General features: G+C 45.4%; 1 protein-coding gene across 1 annotated transcript in view; it reads left to right on the top strand.

Moving 5' to 3' along the window:
• Nucleotides 1-19,463, top strand: part of LOC134968682 (solute carrier family 22 member 6-B-like) — an 89,227-nt gene that overhangs the window by 30,671 nt on the left and 39,093 nt on the right. Inside the window, 1 exon segment of the mRNA XM_063944199.1 lies at nucleotides 16,067-16,170. Coding sequence (XP_063800269.1) covers nucleotides 16,067-16,170 — 104 coding nt within the window.

Raw genomic sequence — 19,463 nt, 5'->3', positions numbered from 1 at the left:
AACCACGGTTAGGTGGTATATACAATTATGGACGGGCTGCCGAGTGCCGACACAGAGGTAGCCACAGCCGTGAACTACCGCACTGTACTGTGTCTGCTGCTAATATATAGACTGGTTGATAAAGAGATAGTATACTCGTAACTAGTATGTATGTATAAAGAAAGAAAAAAAAACCACGGTTAGGTGGTATATACAATTATGGACGGGCTGCCGAGTGCCGACACAGAGGTAGCCACAGCCGTGAACTACCGCACTGTACTGTGTCTGCTGCTAATATATAGACTGGTTGATAAAGAGATAGTATACTCGTAACTAGTATGTATGTATAAAGAAAGAAAAAAAAACCACGGTTAGGTGGTATATACAACTATGGACGGGCTGCCGAGTGCCGACACAGAGGTAGCCACAGCCGTGAACTACCGCACTGTACTGTGTCTGCTGCTAATATATAGACTGGTTGATAAAGAGATAGTATACTCGTAACTAGTATGTATGTATAAAGAAAGAAAAAAAAAACCACGGTTAGGTGGTATATACAATTATGGACGGGCTGCCGAGTGCCGACACAGAGGTAGCCACAGCCGTGAACTACCGCACTGTACTGTGTCTGCTGCTAATATATAGACTGGTTGATAAAGAGATAGTATACTCGTAACTAGTATGTATGTATAAAGAAAGAAAAAAAAAACCACGGTTAGGTGGTATATACAATTATGGACGGGCTGCCGAGTGCCGACACAGAGGTAGCCACAGCCGTGAACTACCGCACTGTACTGTGTCTGCTGCTAATATAGACTGGTTGATAAAGAGATAGTATACTCGTAACTAGTATGTATGTATAAAGAAAGAAAAAAAAACCACGGTTAGGTGGTATATACAATTATGGACGGGCTGCCGAGTGCCGACACAGAGGTAGCCACAGCCGTGAACTACCGCACTGTACTGTGTCTGCTGCTAATATATAGACTGGTTGATAAAGAGATAGTATACTCGTAACTAGTATGTATGTATAAAGAAAGAAAAAAAAACCACGGTTAGGTGGTATATACAATTATGGACGGGCTGCCGAGTGCCGACACAGAGGTAGCCACAGCCGTGAACTACCGCACTGTACTGTGTCTGCTGCTAATATAGACTGGTTGATAAAGAGATAGTATACTACTAATATTATATACTGGTGGTCAGGTCACTGGTCACTAGTCACACTGGCAGTGGCACTCCTGCAGCAAAAGTGTGCACTGTTTAATTTTAATATAATATTATGTACTCCTGGCTCCTGCTATAACCTATAACTGGCACTGCAGTAGTGCTCCCCAGTCTCCCCCACAATTATAAGCTGTGTGAGCTGAGCAGTCAGACAGATATATAATATATATATAGATGATGCAGCACACTGGCCTGAGCCTGAGCAGTGCACACAGATATGGTATGTGACTGACTGAGTCACTGTGTGTATCGCTTTTTTCAGGCAGAGAACGGATATATTAAATAAACTGCACTGTGTGTCTGGTGGTCACTCACTATATAATATATTATGTACTCCTGGCTCCTGCTATAACCTATAACTGGCACTGCAGTAGTGCTCCCCAGTCTCCCCCACAATTATAAGCTGTGTGAGCTGAGCAGTCAGACAGATATATATAATATTATATATAGATAATAGATGATGCAGCACACTGGCCTGAGCCTGAGCAGTGCCCACAGATATGGTATGTGACTGAGTCACTGTGTGCTGTGTATCGCTTTTTTCAGGCAGAGAACGGATTATAAATAAAAGTGGTGGTCACTGGTCACTATCAGCAAAACTCTGCACTGTACACTACTGAGTACTCCTAATGCTCCCCAAAATTAGTAAATCAAGTGTCTCTCTAATCTATTCTAATTCTAAACGGAGAGGACGCCAGCCACGTCCTCTCCCTATCAATCTCAATGCACGTGTGAAAATGGCGGCGACGCGCGGCTCCTTATATAGAATCCGAGTCTCGCGATAGAATCCGAGCCTCGCGAGAATCCGACAGCGTCATGATGACGTTCGGGCGCGCTCGGGTAAACCGAGCAAGGCGGGAAGATCCGAGTCGCTCGGACCCGTGAAAAAAAACATGAAGTTCTGGCGGGTTCGGATTCAGAGAAACCGAACCCGCTCATCTCTACAACTGAGGAAGATCATCGCGGAATGGCTTACCCCAATTGGACTCTCCTGTGGATTTGTGGCATCGGACAACGCCAGCAATATTGTGTGTGCATTAAATATGGGCAAATTCCAGCACGTCCCATGTTTTGCACATACCTTGAATTTGGTGGTGCAGAATTATTTAAAAAACGAGAGGGGCGTGCAAGAGATGCTGTCGGTGGCCAGAAGAATTGCGGGACACTTTCGGCGTACAGGCACCACGTACAGAAGACTGGAGCACCACCAAAAACTACTGAACCTGCCCTGCCATCATCTGAAGCAAGAAGTGGTAACGAGGTGGAATTCAACCCTCTATATGCTTCAGAGGTTGGAGGAGCAGCAAAAGGCCATTCAAGCCTATACAATTGAGCACGATATAGGAGATGGAATGCACCTGTCTCAAGCGCAGTGGAGAATGATTTCAACGTTGTGCAAGGTTCTGATGCCCTTTGAACTTGCCACACGTGAAGTCAGTTCAGACACTGCCAGCCTGAGTCAGGTCATTCCCCTCATCAGGCTTTTGCAGAAGAAGCTGGAGACATTGAAGGATGAGCTAACACGGAGCGATTCCGCTAGGCATGTGGGACTTGTGGATGGAGCCCTTAATTCGCTTAACAAGGATTCACGGGTGGTCAATCTGTTGAAATCAGAGCACTACATTTTGGCCACCGTGCTCGATCCTAGATTTAAAACCTACCTTGGATCTCTCTTTCCGGCAGACACAAGTCTGCTGGGGTTGAAAGACCTGCTGGTGAGAAAATTGTCAAGTCAAGCGGAACGCGACCTGTCAGCATCTCCTCCTTCACATTCTCCCGCAACTGGGGGTGCGAGGAAAAGGCTCAGAATTCCGAGCCCACCCGCTGGCGGTGATGCAGGGCAGTCTGGAGCGACTGCTGATGCTGACATCTGGTCCGGACTGAAGGACCTGACAACGATTACGGACATGTCGTCTACTGTCACTGCATATGATTCTCTCAACATTGAAAGAATCGTGGAGGATTATATGAGTGACCGCATCCAAGTAGGCACGTCACACAGTCCGTACTTATACTGGCAGGAAAAAGAGGCAATTTGGAGGCCCTTGCACAAACTGGCTTTATTCTACCTAAGTTGCCCTCCCACAAGTGTGTACTCCGAAAGAGTGTTTAGTGCCGCCGCTCACCTTGTCAGCAATCGGCGTTAGAGATGAGCGGGTTCGGTTTCTTTGAATCCGAACCCGCACGAACTTCACTTTTTTTTTCACGGGTCCGAGCGACTCGGATCTTCCCGCCTTGCTCGGTTAACCCGAGCGCGCCCGAACGTCATCATGACGCTGTCGGATTCTCGCGAGACTCGGATTCTATATAAGGAGCCGCGCGTCGCCGCCATTTTCACACGTGCATTGAGATTGATAGGGAGAGGACGTGGCTGGCGTCCTCTCCATTAGAATAGATTAGAAGAGAGAGAGATTGTGCAGACAGAGTTTACCACAGTGACCAGTGCAGTTGTTGTTAAGTTAACTTTTATTTAATATATCCGTTCTCTGCTATATCCGTTCTCTGCCTGAAAAAAACGATACACAGCAGTCACACAGTGTGACTCAGTCTGTGTGCACTCAGCTCAGCCCAGTGTGCTGCACATCAATGTATAAAAGCTTATAATAATTGTGGGGGAGACTGGGGAGCACTGCAGGTTGTTATAGCAGGAGCCAGGAGTACATAATATTATATTAATTTAAAATTAAACAGTGCACACTTTTGCTGCAGGAGTGCCACTGCCAGTGTGACTAGTGGTGACCAGTGCCTGACCACCAGTATAGTAGTATATTGTTGTATACTATCTCTTTATCAACCAGTCTATATTAGCAGCAGACACAGTACAGTGCGGTAGTTCACGGCTGTGGCTACCTCTGTGTCGGCAGTCGGCACTCGGCAGGCAGTCCGTCCATCCATAATTGTATAATTATATACCACCTAACCGTGGTATTTTTTTTTCTTTCTTTATACCGTCGTCATAGTCATACTAGTTGTTACGAGTATACTACTATCTCTTTATCAACCAGTGTACAGTGCGGTAGTTCACGGCTGTGGCTACCTCTGTGTCGGCAGTCGGCAGGCAGTCCGTCCATCCATAATTGTATTATTATAATATATACCACCTAACCGTGGTTTTTTTTTCATTCTTTATACCGTCATAGTGTCATACTAGTTGTTACGAGTATACTACTATCTCTTTATCAACCAGTGTACAGTGCGGTAGTTCACGGCTGTGGCTACCTCTGTGTCGGCAGTCGGCAGGCAGTCCGTCCATCCATAATTGTATTATAATATATACCACCTAACCGTGGTTTTTTTTTCATTCTTTATACCGTCATAGTGTCATACTAGTTGTTACGAGTATACTACTATCTCTTTATCAACCAGTGTACAGTGCGGTAGTTCACGGCTGTGGCTACCTCTGTGTCGGCAGTCGGCAGGCAGTCCGTCCATCCATAATTGTATTATAATATATACCACCTAACCGTGGTTTTTTTTTCATTCTTTATACCGTCATAGTCAGTCATACTAGTTGTTACGAGTATACTACTATCTCTTTATCAACCAGTGTACAGTGCGGTAGTTCACGGCTGTGGCTACCTCTGTGTCGGCACTCGGCAGGCAGTCCGTCCATCCATAATTGTATTATAATATATACCACCTAACCGTGGTTTTTTTTTCATTCTTTATACCGTCATAGTGTCATACTAGTTGTTACGAGTATACTACTATCTCTTTATCAACCAGTGTACAGTGCGGTAGTTCACGGCTGTGGCTACCTCTGTGTCGGCAGTCGGCAGGCAGTCCGTCCATCCATAATTGTATTATAATATATACCACCTAACCGTGGTTTTTTTTTCATTCTTTATACCGTCATAGTGTCATACTAGTTGTTACGAGTATACTACTATCTCTTTATCAACCAGTGTACAGTGTGGTAGTTCACGGCTGTGGCTACCTCTGTGTCGGCAGTCGGCAGGCAGTCCGTCCATCCATAATTGTATTATAATATATACCACCTAACCGTGGTTTTTTTTTCATTCTTTATACCGTCATAGTCAGTCATACTAGTTGTAACGAGTATACTACTATCTCTTTATCAACCAGTGTACAGTGCGGTAGTTCACGGCTGTGGCTACCTCTGTGTCGGAACTCGGCAGGCAGTCCGTCCATCCATAATTGTATTACAATATATACCACCTAACCGTGGTTTTTTTTTCATTCTTTATACCGTCATAGTCAGTCATACTAGTTGTTACGAGTATACTACTATCTCTTTATCAACCAGTGTACAGTGCGGTAGTTCACGGCTGTGGCTACCTCTGTGTCGGAACTCGGCAGGCAGTCCGTCCATCCATAATTGTATTATTATAATATATACCACCTAACCGTGGTTTTTTTTTCATTCTTTATACCGTCATAGTGTCATACTAGTTGTTACGAGTATACTACTATCTCTTTATCAACCAGTGTACAGTGCGGTAGTTCACGGCTGTGGCTACCTCTGTGTCGGCAGTCGGCAGGCAGTCCGTCCATCCATAATTGTATTATAATATATACCACCTAACCGTGGTTTTTTTTTCATTCTTTATACCGTCATAGTCAGTCATACTAGTTGTTACGAGTATACTACTATCTCTTTATCAACCAGTGTACAGTGCGGTAGTTCACGGCTGTGGCTACCTCTGTGTCGGCAGTCGGCAGGCAGTCCGTCCATCCATAATTGTATTACAATATATACCACCTAACCGTGGTTTTTTTTTCATTCTTTATACCGTCATAGTCAGTCATACTAGTTGTTACGAGTATACTACTATCTCTTTATCAACCAGTGTACAGTGCGGTAGTTCACGGCTGTGGCTACCTCTGTGTCGGAACTCGGCAGGCAGTCCGTCCATCCATAATTGTATTATTATAATATATACCACCTAACCGTGGTTTTTTTTTCATTCTTTATACCGTCATAGTGTCATACTAGTTGTTACGAGTATACTACTATCTCTTTATCAACCAGTGTACAGTGCGGTAGTTCACGGCTGTGGCTACCTCTGTGTCGGCAGTCGGCAGGCAGTCCGTCCATCCATAATTGTATTATAATATATACCACCTAACCGTGGTTTTTTTTTCATTCTTTATACCGTCATAGTCAGTCATACTAGTTGTTACGAGTATACTACTATCTCTTTATCAACCAGTGTACAGTGCGGTAGTTCACGGCTGTGGCTACCTCTGTGTCGGAACTCGGCAGGCAGTCCGTCCATCCATAATTGTATTACAATATATACCACCTAACCGTGGTTTTTTTTTCATTCTTTATACCGTCATAGTCAGTCATACTAGTTGTTACGAGTATACTACTATCTCTTTATCAACCAGTGTACAGTGCGGTAGTTCACGGCTGTGGCTACCTCTGTGTCGGAACTCGGCAGGCAGTCCGTCCATCCATAATTGTATTATTATAATATATACCACCTAACCGTGGTTTTTTTTTCATTCTTTATACCGTCATAGTGTCATACTAGTTGTTACGAGTATACTACTATCTCTTTATCAACCAGTGTACAGTGCGGTAGTTCACGGCTGTGGCTACCTCTGTGTCGGCAGTCGGCAGGCAGTCCGTCCATCCATAATTGTATTATAATATATACCACCTAACCGTGGTTTTTTTTTCATTCTTTATACCGTCATAGTCAGTCATACTAGTTGTTACGAGTATACTACTATCTCTTTATCAACCAGTGTACAGTGCGGTAGTTCACGGCTGTGGCTACCTCTGTGTCGGAACTCGGCAGGCAGTCCGTCCATCCATAATTGTATTACAATATATACCACCTAACCGTGGTTTTTTTTTCATTCTTTATACCGTCATAGTCAGTCATACTAGTTGTTACGAGTATACTACTATCTCTTTATCAACCAGTGTACAGTGCGGTAGTTCACGGCTGTGGCTACCTCTGTGTCGGCACTCGGCAGGCAGTCCGTCCATCCATAATTGTATTACAATATATACCACCTAACCGTGGTTTTTTTATACCACCTAACCGTGGCAGTCCGTCCATAATTGTATACTAGTATCCAATCCATCCATCTCCATTGTTTATCTGAGGTGCCTTTTAGTTCTGCCTATAAAATATGGAGAACAAAAAAGTTGAGGTTCCAAAATTAGGGAAAGATCAAGATCCACTTCCACCTCGTGCTGAAGCTGCTGCCACTAGTCATGGCCGAGACGATGAAATGCCAGCAACGTCGTCTGCCAAGGCCGATGCCCAATGTCATAGTACAGAGCATGTCAAATCCAAAACACCAAATATCAGAAAAAAAAGGACTCCAAAACCTAAAATAAAATTGTCGGAGGAGAAGCGTAAACTTGCCAATATGCCATTTACCACACGGAGTGGCAAGGAACGGCTGAGGCCCTGGCCTATGTTCATGGCTAGTGGTTCAGCTTCACATGAGGATGGAAGCACTCAGCCTCTCGCTAGAAAACTGAAAAGACTCAAGCTGGCAAAAGCACCGCAAAGAACTGTGCGTTCTTTGAAATCCCAAATCCACAAGGAGAGTCCAATTGTGTCGGTTGCGATGCCTGACCTTCCCAACACTGGACGTGAAGAGCATGCGCCTTCCACTATTTGCATGCCCCCTGCAAGTGCTGGAAGGAGCACCCGCAGTCCAGTTCCTGATAGTCAGATTGAAGATGTCAGTGTTGAAGTACACCAGGATGAGGAGGATATGGGTGTTGCTGGCGCTGGGGAGGAAATTGACCAGAAGGATTCTGATGGTGAGGTGGTTTGTTTAAGTCAGGCACCCGGGGAGACACCTGTTGTCCGTGGGAGGAATATGGCCGTTGACATGCCAGGTGAAAATACCAAAAAAATCAGCTCTTCGGTGTGGAGGTATTTCACCAGAAATGCGGACAACAGGTGTCAAGCCGTGTGTTCCCTTTGTCAAGCTGTAATAAGTAGGGGTAAGGACGTTAACCACCTCGGAACATCCTCCCTTATACGTCACCTGCAGCGCATTCATAATAAGTCAGTGACAAGTTCAAAAACTTTGGGTGACAGCGGAAGCAGTCCACTGACCAGTAAATCCCTTCCTCTTGTAACCAAGCTCACGCAAACCACCCCACCAACTCCCTCAGTGTCAATTTCCTCCTTCCCCAGGAATGCCAATAGTCCTGCAGGCCATGTCACTGGCAAGTCTGACGAGTCCTCTCCTGCCTGGGATTACTCCGATGCATCCTTGCGTGTAACGCCTACTGCTGCTGGCGCTGCTGTTGTTGCCGCTGGGAGTCGATGGTCATCCCAGAGGGGAAGTCGTAAGCCCACTTGTACTACTTCCAGTAAGCAATTGACTGTTCAACAGTCCTTTGCGAGGAAGATGAAATATCACAGCAGTCATCCTACTGCAAAGCGGATAACTGAGTCCTTGACAACTATGTTGGTGTTAGACGTGCGTCCGGTATCCGCCGTTAGTTCACAGGGAACTAGACAATTTATTGAGGCAGTGTGCCCCCGTTACCAAATACCATCTAGGTTCCACTTCTCTAGGCAGGCGATACCGAGAATGTACACGGACGTCAGAAAAAGACTCACCAGTGTCCTAAAAAATGCAGTTGTACCCAATGTCCACTTAACCACGGACATGTGGACAAGTGGAGCAGGGCAGGGTCAGGACTATATGACTGTGACAGCCCACTGGGTAGATGTATGGACTCCCGCCGCAAGAACAGCAGCGGCGGCACCAGTAGCAGCATCTCGCAAACGCCAACTCTTTCCTAGGCAGGCTACGCTTTGTATCACCGCTTTCCAGAATACGCACACAGCTGAAAACCTCTTACGGCAACTGAGGAAGATCATCGCGGAATGGCTTACCCCAATTGGACTCTCCTGTGGATTTGTGGCATCGGACAACGCCAGCAATATTGTGTGTGCATTAAATATGGGCAAATTCCAGCACGTCCCATGTTTTGCACATACCTTGAATTTGGTGGTGCAGAATTTTTTAAAAAACGACAGGGGCGTGCAAGAGATGCTGTCGGTGGCCAGAAAAATTGCGGGACACTTTCGGCGTACAGGCACCACGTACAGAAGACTGGAGCACCACCAAAAACTACTGAACCTGCCCTGCCATCATCTGAAGCAAGAAGTGGTAACGAGGTGGAATTCAACCCTCTATATGCTTCAGAGGTTGGAGGAGCAGCAAAAGGCCATTCAAGCCTATACAATTGAGCACGATATAGGAGATGGAATGCACCTGTCTCAAGTGCAGTGGAGAATGATTTCAACGTTGTGCAAGGTTCTGATGCCCTTTGAACTTGCCACACGTGAAGTCAGTTCAGACACTGCCAGCCTGAGTCAGGTCATTCCCCTCATCAGGCTTTTGCAGAAGAAGCTGGAGGCATTGAAGTAGGAGCTAACACGGAGCGATTCCGCTAGGCATGTGGGACTTGTGGATGCAGCCCTTAATTCGCTTAACAAGGATTCACATGTGGTCAATCTGTTGAAATCAGAGCACTACATTTTGGCCACCGTGCTCGATCCTAGATTTAAAGCCTACCTTGGATCTCTCTTTCCGGCAGACACAGGTCTGCTGGGGTTGAAAGACCTGCTGGTGACAAAATTGTCAAGTCAAGCGGAACGCGACCTGTCAACATCTCCTCCTTCACATTCTCCCGCAACTGGGGGTGCGAGGAAAAGGCTCAGAATTCCGAGCCCACCCGCTGGCGGTGATGCAGGGCAGTCTGGAGCGACTGCTGATGCTGACATCTGGTCCGGACTGAAGGACCTGACAACGATTACGGACATGTCGTCTACTGTCACTGCATATGATTCTCTCAACATTGATAGAATGGTGGAGGATTATATGAGTGACCGCATCCAAGTAGGCACGTCACACAGTCCGTACTTATACTGGCAGGAAAAAGAGGCAATTTGGAGGCCCTTGCACAAACTGGCTTTATTCTACCTAAGTTGCCCTCCCACAAGTGTGTACTCCGAAAGAGTGTTTAGTGCCGCCGCTCACCTTGTCAGCAATCGGCGTACGAGGTTACATCCAGAAAATGTGGAGAAGATGATGTTCATTAAAATGAATTATAATCAATTCCTCCGCGGAGACATTGACCAGCAGCAATTGCCTCCACAAAGTACACAGGGAGCTGAGATGGTGGATTCCAGTGGGGACGAATTGATAATCTGTGAGGAGGGGGATGTACACGGTGATATATCGGAGGGTGAAGATGAGGTGGACATCTTGCCTCTGTAGAGCCAGTTTGTGCAAGGAGAGATTAATTGCTTCTTTTTTGGGGGGGGTCCAAACCAACCCGTCATATCAGTCACAGTCGTGTGGCAGACCCTGTCACTGAAATGATGGGTTGGTTAAAGTGTGCATGTCCTGTTTTGTTTATACAACATAAGGGTGGGTGGGAGGGCCCAAGGATAATTCCATCTTGCACCTCTTTTTTCTTTTCTTTTTCTTTGCATCATGTGCTGATTGGGGAGGGTTTTTTGGAAGGGACATCCTGCGTGACACTGCAGTGCCACTCCTAGATGGGCCCGGTGTTTGTGTCGGCCACTAGGGTCGCTAATCTTACTCACACAGTCAGCTACCTCATTGCGCCTCTTTTTTTCTTTGCGTCATGTGCTGTTTGGGGAGGGTTTTTTGGAAGGGCCATCCTGCGTGACACTGCAGTGCCACTCCTAGATGGGCCCGGTGTTTGTGTCGGCCACTAGGGTCGCTAATCTTACTCACACAGCTACCTCATTGCGCCTCTTTTTTTCTTTGCGTCATGTGCTGTTTGGGGAGGGTTTTTTGGAAGGGCCATCCTGCGTGACACTGCAGTGCCACTCCTAGATGGGCCCGGTGTTTGTGTCGGCCACTAGGGTCGCTAATCTTACTCACACAGCTACCTCATTGCGCCTCTTTTTTTCTTTGCGTCATGTGCTGTTTGGGGAGGGTTTTTTGGAAGGGACATCCTGCGTGACACTGCAGTGCCACTCCTAGATGGGCCCGGTGTTTGTGTCGGCCACTAGGGTCGCTTATCTTACTCACACAGCGACCTCGGTGCAAATTTTAGGACTAAAAATAATATTGTGAGGTGTGAGGTATTCAGAATAGACTGAAAATGAGTGTAAATTATGGTTTTTGAGGTTAATAATACTTTGGGATCAAAATGACCCCCAAATTCTATGATTTAAGCTGTTTTTTAGTGTTTTTGGAAAAAAACACCCGAATCCAAAACACACCCGAATCCGACAAAAATAATTCGGTGAGGTTTTGCCAAAACGCGTTCGAACCCAAAACACGGCCGCGGAACCGAACCCAAAACCAAAACACAAAACCCGAAAAATTTCAGGCGCTCATCTCTAATCGGCGTACGAGGTTACATCCAGAAAATGTGGAGAAGATGATGTTCATTAAAATGAATTATAATCAATTCCTCCGCGGAGACATTGACCAGCAGCAATTGCCTCCACAAAGTACACAGGGAGCTGAGATGGTGGATTCCAGTGGGGACGAATTGATAATCTGTGAGGAGCGGGATGTACACGGTGATATATCGGAGGATGATGATGAGGTGGACATCTTGCCTCTGTAGAGCCAGTTTGTGCAAGGAGAGATTAATTGCTTCTTTTTTGGTGGGGGTCCAAACCAACCCGTCATATCAGTCACAGTCGTGTGGCAGACCCTGTCACTGAAATGATGGGTTGGTTAAAGTGTGCATGTCCTGTTTATACAACATAAGGGTGGGTGGGAGGGCCCAAGGACAATTCCATCTTGCACCTCTTTTTTCTTTAATTTTTCTTTGCGTCATGTGCTGTTTGGGGAGGGTTTTTTGGAAGGGCCATCCTGCGTGACACTGCAGTGCCACTCCAAGATGGGCCCGGTGTTTGTGTCGGCCACTAGGGTCGCTTATCTTACTCACACAGCTACCTCATTGCGCCTCTTTTTTTCTTTGCGTCATGTGCTGTTTGGGGAGGGTTTTTTTGAAGGGACATCCTGCGTGACACTGCAGTGACACTCCTAGATGGGCCCGGTGTTTGTGTCGGCCACTAGGGTCGCTTATCTTACTCACACAGCTACCTCATTGCGCCTCTTTTTTTCTTTGCGTCATGTGCTGTTTGGGGAGGGTTTTTTGGAAGGGACATCCTGCGTGACACTGCAGTGACACTCCTAGATGGGCCCGGTGTTTGTGTCGGCCACTAGGGTCGCTTATCTTACTCACACAGCTACCTCATTGCGCCTCTTTTTTTCTTTGCGTCATGTGCTGTTTGGGGAGGGTTTTTTGGAAGGGCCATCCTGCGTGACACTGCAGTGACACTCCTAGATGGGCCCGGTGTTTGTGTCGGCCACTAGGGTCGCTTATCTTACTCACACAGCTACCTCATTGCGCCTCTTTTTTTCTTTGCGTCATGTGCTGTTTGGGGAGGGTTTTTTGGAAGGGCCATCCTGCGTGACACTGCAGTGCCACTCCTAGATGGGCCCGGTGTTTGTGTCGGCCACTAGGGTCGCTTATCTTACTCACACAGCTACCTCATTGCGCCTCTTTTTTTCTTTGCGTCATGTGCTGTTTGGGGAGGGTTTTTTGGAAGGGACATCCTGCGTGACACTGCAGTGCCACTCCTAGATGGGCCAGGTGTTTGTGTCGGCCACTAGGGTCGCTGAGCTTAGTCATCCAGCGACCTCGGTGCAAATTTTAGGACTAAAAATAATATTGTGAGGTGTGAGGTATTCAGAATAGACTGAAAATGAGTGGAAATGATGGTTTTTGAGGTTAATAATACTTTGGGATCAAAATGACCCCCAAATTCTATGATTTAAGCTGTTTTTTAGTTTTTTTTTGGAAAAAAACACCCGAATCCAAAACACACCCGAATCCGACAAAAAAAATTCTGTTAGGTTTTGCCAAAACGCGGTCGAACCCAAAACACGGCCGCGGAACCGAACCCAAAACCAAAACACAAAACCCGAAAAATTTCCGGCGTTCATCTCTAATATGTGTCAAAGTCAACAATCAAGAGGAGACTTCACAAGAGTGAATATAGAGGTTTCACCACAAGATGAAAACCATTGGTGAGCCACAAAAACAGGAAGTCCAGATTAGAGTTTGCCAAACAACATCTAAAAAAGCTTTTACAGTTCTGTAACAACATCCTATGGACAGATGAGACAAAGATCAACTTGTACCAGAGTGATGGGAAGAGAAGAGTATGGAGAAGGAAAGGAACTGCTCATGATCCAAAACATACCACCTCATCAGTGAAGCGTGGTGGTGGAAGTGTCATGGTGTGGGCATGTATGGCTACCAGTGGAACTGGTTCCCTTGTATTTATTGATAATGTGACTGCTGACAAAAGCAGCAGGATGAATTCTGAAATGTTTTGGGCAATATCATCTGCTCATATTCAGTCAAATGCTTGAGAACTCATTGGACGGCGCTTCACAGTGCAGATGGACAATGACCCGAAGCATACTGCAAAAGCAACTACAGAGTTTTTTAAGGCAAATAAGTGAAATGTTATGCAATGGCCAAGTCAATCACCTGACCTGAATCCGATTGAGCATGCATTTCACTTGATGAAGGCAAAACTAAAGGGAAAATGCCCCAAGAACATGCAGGAACTGAAGACATTTGCAGTAGAGGCCTGGCAGAGCATTACCAGGGATGAAACCCAGCGTCTGGTGATGTCTATGCGTTCCAGACTTCAGGCTGTAATTGAACTGCAAAGGATTTGTAACAAAGTATTAAAAAGTGAAAGTCTGATGTAGGATTGTTTAGTTTGTCCCATTACTTTTGGTCGCTTAAAAAGTGGGAGGCACATATAGAAACCGTTGTAATTCCTACACCGTTCACCTGATTTGGATGTAAATATCCTCAAATTAAAGCGGAAAGTCTGCAGTTAAAGCACATCTTGTTTGTTTTATTTCAAATCCATTGTGGTGGTGTATAAAGCCAAAAATAAGAGAATTGTGTCGATGTCCCAATATTTATGGACCTGACTGTATTAGGCTCATGGCTATTACTTATGAGATACAAGATTTTCTTTATAATTAGCTGAATTGTGAAGGATCACAGGCAAACACAGTTTCATTTTGGCGTCAGAGCCATGAATATGATCTGTTTGTGTAGAAAATGTGCGCACTTGTACATGGTGAAATTGACGTGCATTTTAAGCAGATGTAGAATTGAAATTTACATGGTAAAACAGTTATACCCCCATCACTTGCATCTATGATAGTGCTGCTCACTGGAACATAAACAGTTGGTAATAAAACTAGAATACATAATATTTCTTATAACATTAGCAATTCTAAGGTCCTTTCATGTATCCTATTAGCCGCAATAATTGATCGCACAAAAACAAAAAAAAATTATCACAATTTTTGCATGATGGTCATTATCAGGTTATCCAAATTTAGCCCTTTTTTGTGCGACCAATTACACGTTTTCGCATGGAAATACATAGTAACCACGAAAATCCACAGACCTACCAGATATGTTTTCATGGCAGTGATCGCAGATAAAATTGTCAGGGATTTGGTTTTGCCTGCCTGAGGCAGGCGTAACTAAATTCCCAAATAGTGGCGGCATCTGGGCTAATAAGAGAGCCCTGGATGAGTCAATTAGCCATGGTAAATTACCGCAGATAATGGGATACCGCCCTAAGGCTCATGAATAGAGAAGCAAAATGTGTGGACTATTATGGCAATATACTGTAGCAGTAATTGTGGAGATAGAATAGCACATTGTGATGATAACAGTTAAAGAGATACAGTATGGTTTTCCTTGCTAGAAACAGATTAGATACAACAGAGAGATTCATATTGCACAACATGCTTTGGTTTGCACGACATCAGGATATCTAAACGAGCCTATGGCAGGTGAATATGGTGGATTTCTTTGGATGTTTACAGGGTAATGTTTGGCTACAGAGCACAATACCACCTTTGTTGGCTGGGTCAGGGTTAAATAATTTTTGATTTAGGGGGATTCAATTAGCCACGGTAACCTTACTGCAGGCGAATTGATCCCCCCAGAGCTATTCAATTAGCCCCAAAGGCAGCCCACAGTCTGTATTGTTATTCTAGAGGTCTGACATTGTATATCACCGATTCTATGTGTTAATGCTCATTTTGGCTGGGTTGTAATGAAGTCCGAGTTCGTCGACCATGCGGGATACCGGCCGCACGGCTGCCGTACTTGGACTTCATTACATCCCAGCCTAAGAGGTCATTTACAGGGCGATAAAAAAAGGGCTGTAATTGAATCGCCCTGGGCATTAAATCCTGAGGCTTACCAACCTTTTTCACACCTGGTAAAATTGTCGGTTCTAATCGGTCTGAATACCACCCCCCCCCCCCCCCTTAGTGCTACTGTCTGATAATTAGTACACCACACAGGGTTAAGGAGTTCTTGGGACAAAAGTAGAGTGGCTGTTAACATTTCTATAAGGTCAGATGTACTAAGCCTTGGAGAGTGATAAAGTTGAGAGAGATAAAGTAGCAGCCAATCAGCTCCTAACTGACATGTTACAGACTGTGGGGTCTATGTACTAAGCCTTGAAGAGATGTGACGTGAACGGAGATAAAGTACCAAGGCTTACATAGACCCACTGTGTTTGAAATATCACAGAAGCTGATTGGCTGGTATTTTATCTCGGTCCACTTTACCACTCTCCAAGGCCTACTACTTCTTCCCAATGTATGTTTTACCAGTACACATGACATTTGCAGTTCAACATTCTGCTACAGTACTGTACAAAGATAGATTATTTTTGTATCATTCACTGTATACTGTTATCATTTAAAACTCTCTTAAATGTCACTTTCATTGTCTGTTTCGTTGTCGTACATTCTGCTGTCATCCCTCTGTACTTTCTTGCAGTGGGATCTGGTCTGTACTCGTCGCAGAATGAGGCAGCTGGCTCAGTCCATTTACATGGCAGGTGTACTGGTTGGGTCCATTGTGTTTGGGGGTCTTTCAGACAAGTAAGATTTTGACAATTCAAACCAAAGATTATACTACTAATAGTGTTTGATTGCCACATTTCTGTGCACAAATGCACATTGCACAACTACTGTATAGCTTCAAAATGTATATTTGTATTTGTAAGTAGGGGTTATTTTCATGTGAGAGGAAAAGTGTACCAATATAAAAATAAAAACAAGCAATTTTAGTGTTATGTAGAACAAATTGCACTGTTTTAGTGTAATCTTTACTACAGGGTAGGAGGGAAAAGGTGTAGAGGGGAGGATCCCAATGACTGGACTGTTGGAGAGGACTGCACTCCTGCACTGTCTCCTTCTCCTCCATGCATTGACGCATCGGCTGGATGATGTCACTGACATGCTACTGCGCATATGTGACCTGCCGCAAGCCACTGTGTTGAGTGTCGCAGTGCTGTGTGCTGTACATAGCTCCCCGGGTGAGACCTGTGTTACCACTGTGTTATTGCTGTGTTACCACTACTATGGCTATTACAGTGACCTCCAATGTTTCCAATAAACCTGCAAGCCTGGGCACAGCCCTTATGTGTGGAATAACCTCCATTTCACATTCAGTTCTACACCCTATAAAGACCACCCAGGTTCCACTAATAGGTTATATCAATATGGATAAAACAAAGAAATGGTCAGGGTGAAAATCCAGGTAGATAAAGCCAGAATAGGAAGTCAGAAAAGCCAGGTATTCAGAGCTGGGATGTAAGGAAAATCTGTCTATATACATTTGTTGCACAGAAGATCAGCAGTAGGAACACATCACTAGATTATAGTCACCGGAGCCCTAAACCAAGTAAGGATACCAGTCACATATAGAGTAAATTAAGGGGGTGATTCAGACCTGATCATACCTCCCAACTTTGTCCTCATTGGAAGAGGGAAACACGCGCTGTTAAGCTGCGCGCGCTCCCGAAAAGGGGGCGTGGCTTTGCCATTTTCTGTAAGCCGCTGGCATGCCCCCTCTCCCTCTGACTCCAGTGAAAAGACGCTGTGAGCATGCGTACAGCGTCTATTCACCGCTGCTCTGCTTAGCAGGGCAGCGAAAGACAGAGCCTCCAAACTGCCCCCCCACCCCCACCGCAGGACACTCGGGCCGTGGGTGGGACACTGCGGCCGCGGGTGGGACAGCGGGACAGTCCACAAAAAACGTGACTGTCCCGCGAAAATCGGAACAGTTGGGAGGTATGCCTGATCGTAGATGTAGTAAATTTAGCACATCTGCGATCAGTTTCTCTGACATGCGGGGGGACGCCCAGCACAGTGCTAGTCCGCCTGCATGTCAGGCCCTAGCCCCCCCCCCAACACACACACACACACACACACGGGTGTAGAAGCATTGCATGGTGGTGATGCTTTCGCATCCACCAAGTAGCTCCCTACCTGTGCAGCCTAGCTGCAGTGACAGGTAGCTACCCGCCGCATTGTGGGTCGCAGCGTCTGCACGTGGCGTCACGCAACCAGCGAGGCCCGCCCCTGCAACAGTTCGGACACGACTGGGTTGTCCGGACCACGACCCCCCCAACGGCATTCTAACGCTGTTGGCACGCCCTCTCCCACCCCACGACTGCCTCTGCCTTTCAATCAGGCAATCGCACCAGGTGTCACTGGGTCTTTCTGGGGGCGCCCGCTGTGTATGCGCACTCCAGAAAGGGCTTCAGGCTGCGATCGCTGTTGTACCAGCGATTGGCTCTGAATTAGGCCCTAGGCTTGCAAAGAGAATTTGTATGCAATATGGATGCATGAAGATTGCCAGTCACAGGATTGTTGGCATTCCGCTCTGCATCAACGTGTATTTGTCGATCATCCTCCTCCCCCCCCATCCCACATAAACACACACATGCACACAGGCACACATCTTCTCATATTGTGCTAACTTCCGAGACATAATGATTTGGGTTTTGTGAAAATTGAATTTAAATTGATACATTGTAACGTAAGTGTATATTGGGAGTTATTGTATGTGCTATATGCTTAGAGTACAATTTTGAGAACTGAAACTGCAAGCTTTTTGTTTATGTGTATAGCTTTTGTCCCATAGATAGAGCACAAAACATTGAAGAGAGGGGTAACCTGCTGTTTTCCTTGACAAGTTGAAAACTAGGGTAATATTTTCCAAATATTTTAATAATTAGAGTGGGAAAGGCAGCAATCCACTGACAGAAATACAGGCCAATGTTAAATTGTTGCTGCATTATTGGTATCTAATTCTCTATCAAAGGCCGTTTGCATGCATGTATGGCATTTTGCTTCATATATAGTTACATTTATTTCTGTGTATTGCCTAATTCATGTTTGTACGATATGGCTGATGTTCACGCAATGGAGTGATTACCAGCAGACTGTGCATGTGCTGTGAGGGCAATGCGCATGTTTGAAGGTGCTGCTGCAATCTCATAATGAGGATTTCATGGAGGAGTGATTGACAGGAAGTGACCATTTGGCGGTGTTAATGGGAAGTGTTTGAGGAAATGCAGACATGTCATGGCCGTTATCGGGGCGTGTATCTGCCGTCAACTGCGAGCTTGTATGTGCGAAAACATGGTGCCTGTGTCGCTACTGCTGTGTCCAGTCTGCCTAGCCATGGGCCTGCCCTTATCCCCGTTGTTCCTCGTTGTTGTGTATAGGCTGTAAAAGTGTACGTAATCGTGAATGAGTTTGCAATGGCTGCGGTGGGCGTCTCTTTTCATTTCTGGGCGGCAGCTTCACTCGCTAACATTATCAGGTCTGTAGCCTAGAGAGTCACAATTGCATATAAACTTGAATTAGGACCATAGTGTCTTCAGCACATCTTTGGGAATAAACATACCTGGTCTACATTAAAAATTGTGGTACTGATCTTTTTAATCTAATGATCAGCATTGAAGCCAAAAGCATCATACTTGTAATGATGATAGGTAAGGCCTATATCTAACACACGTAATTGGATCCTATGCTTTTTTATGCATACCAAGTTGAGACCATATATTGAGGAACACAATCACCATTTAAAATCCCATTGAGCATTTCAGCAAGAAATAGGGCAAGTTTAGCTTCATTTTCTGTATTATCTCCCAGTAAATCTACTGGCCCACGGGACTCAATAACTCTTAGAGATTTGATCACCGGTCTAACCTCAGTTATGGTTATGGACTTATCAATCACTGATGAATGGCTTGCGGATAATCCCTGTAAACAACATTTATTCAGGTGCTGCTCTCCAGCTACAAATACATTTTGACGTGACACTGGAATAGAATGACAGTTACAATAAAAATTGTCTTTATAAATGATCGTCTCTGAGG

The sequence above is a fragment of the Pseudophryne corroboree genome, chromosome 11, assembly GCF_028390025.1.
Source record: "Pseudophryne corroboree isolate aPseCor3 chromosome 11, aPseCor3.hap2, whole genome shotgun sequence".
Classification (NCBI taxonomy): domain Eukaryota; kingdom Metazoa; phylum Chordata; class Amphibia; order Anura; family Myobatrachidae; genus Pseudophryne; species Pseudophryne corroboree.
The sequence above is the reverse complement of the archived record's forward strand: the minus strand, read 5'-3'. Positions and strand labels throughout refer to the sequence as shown.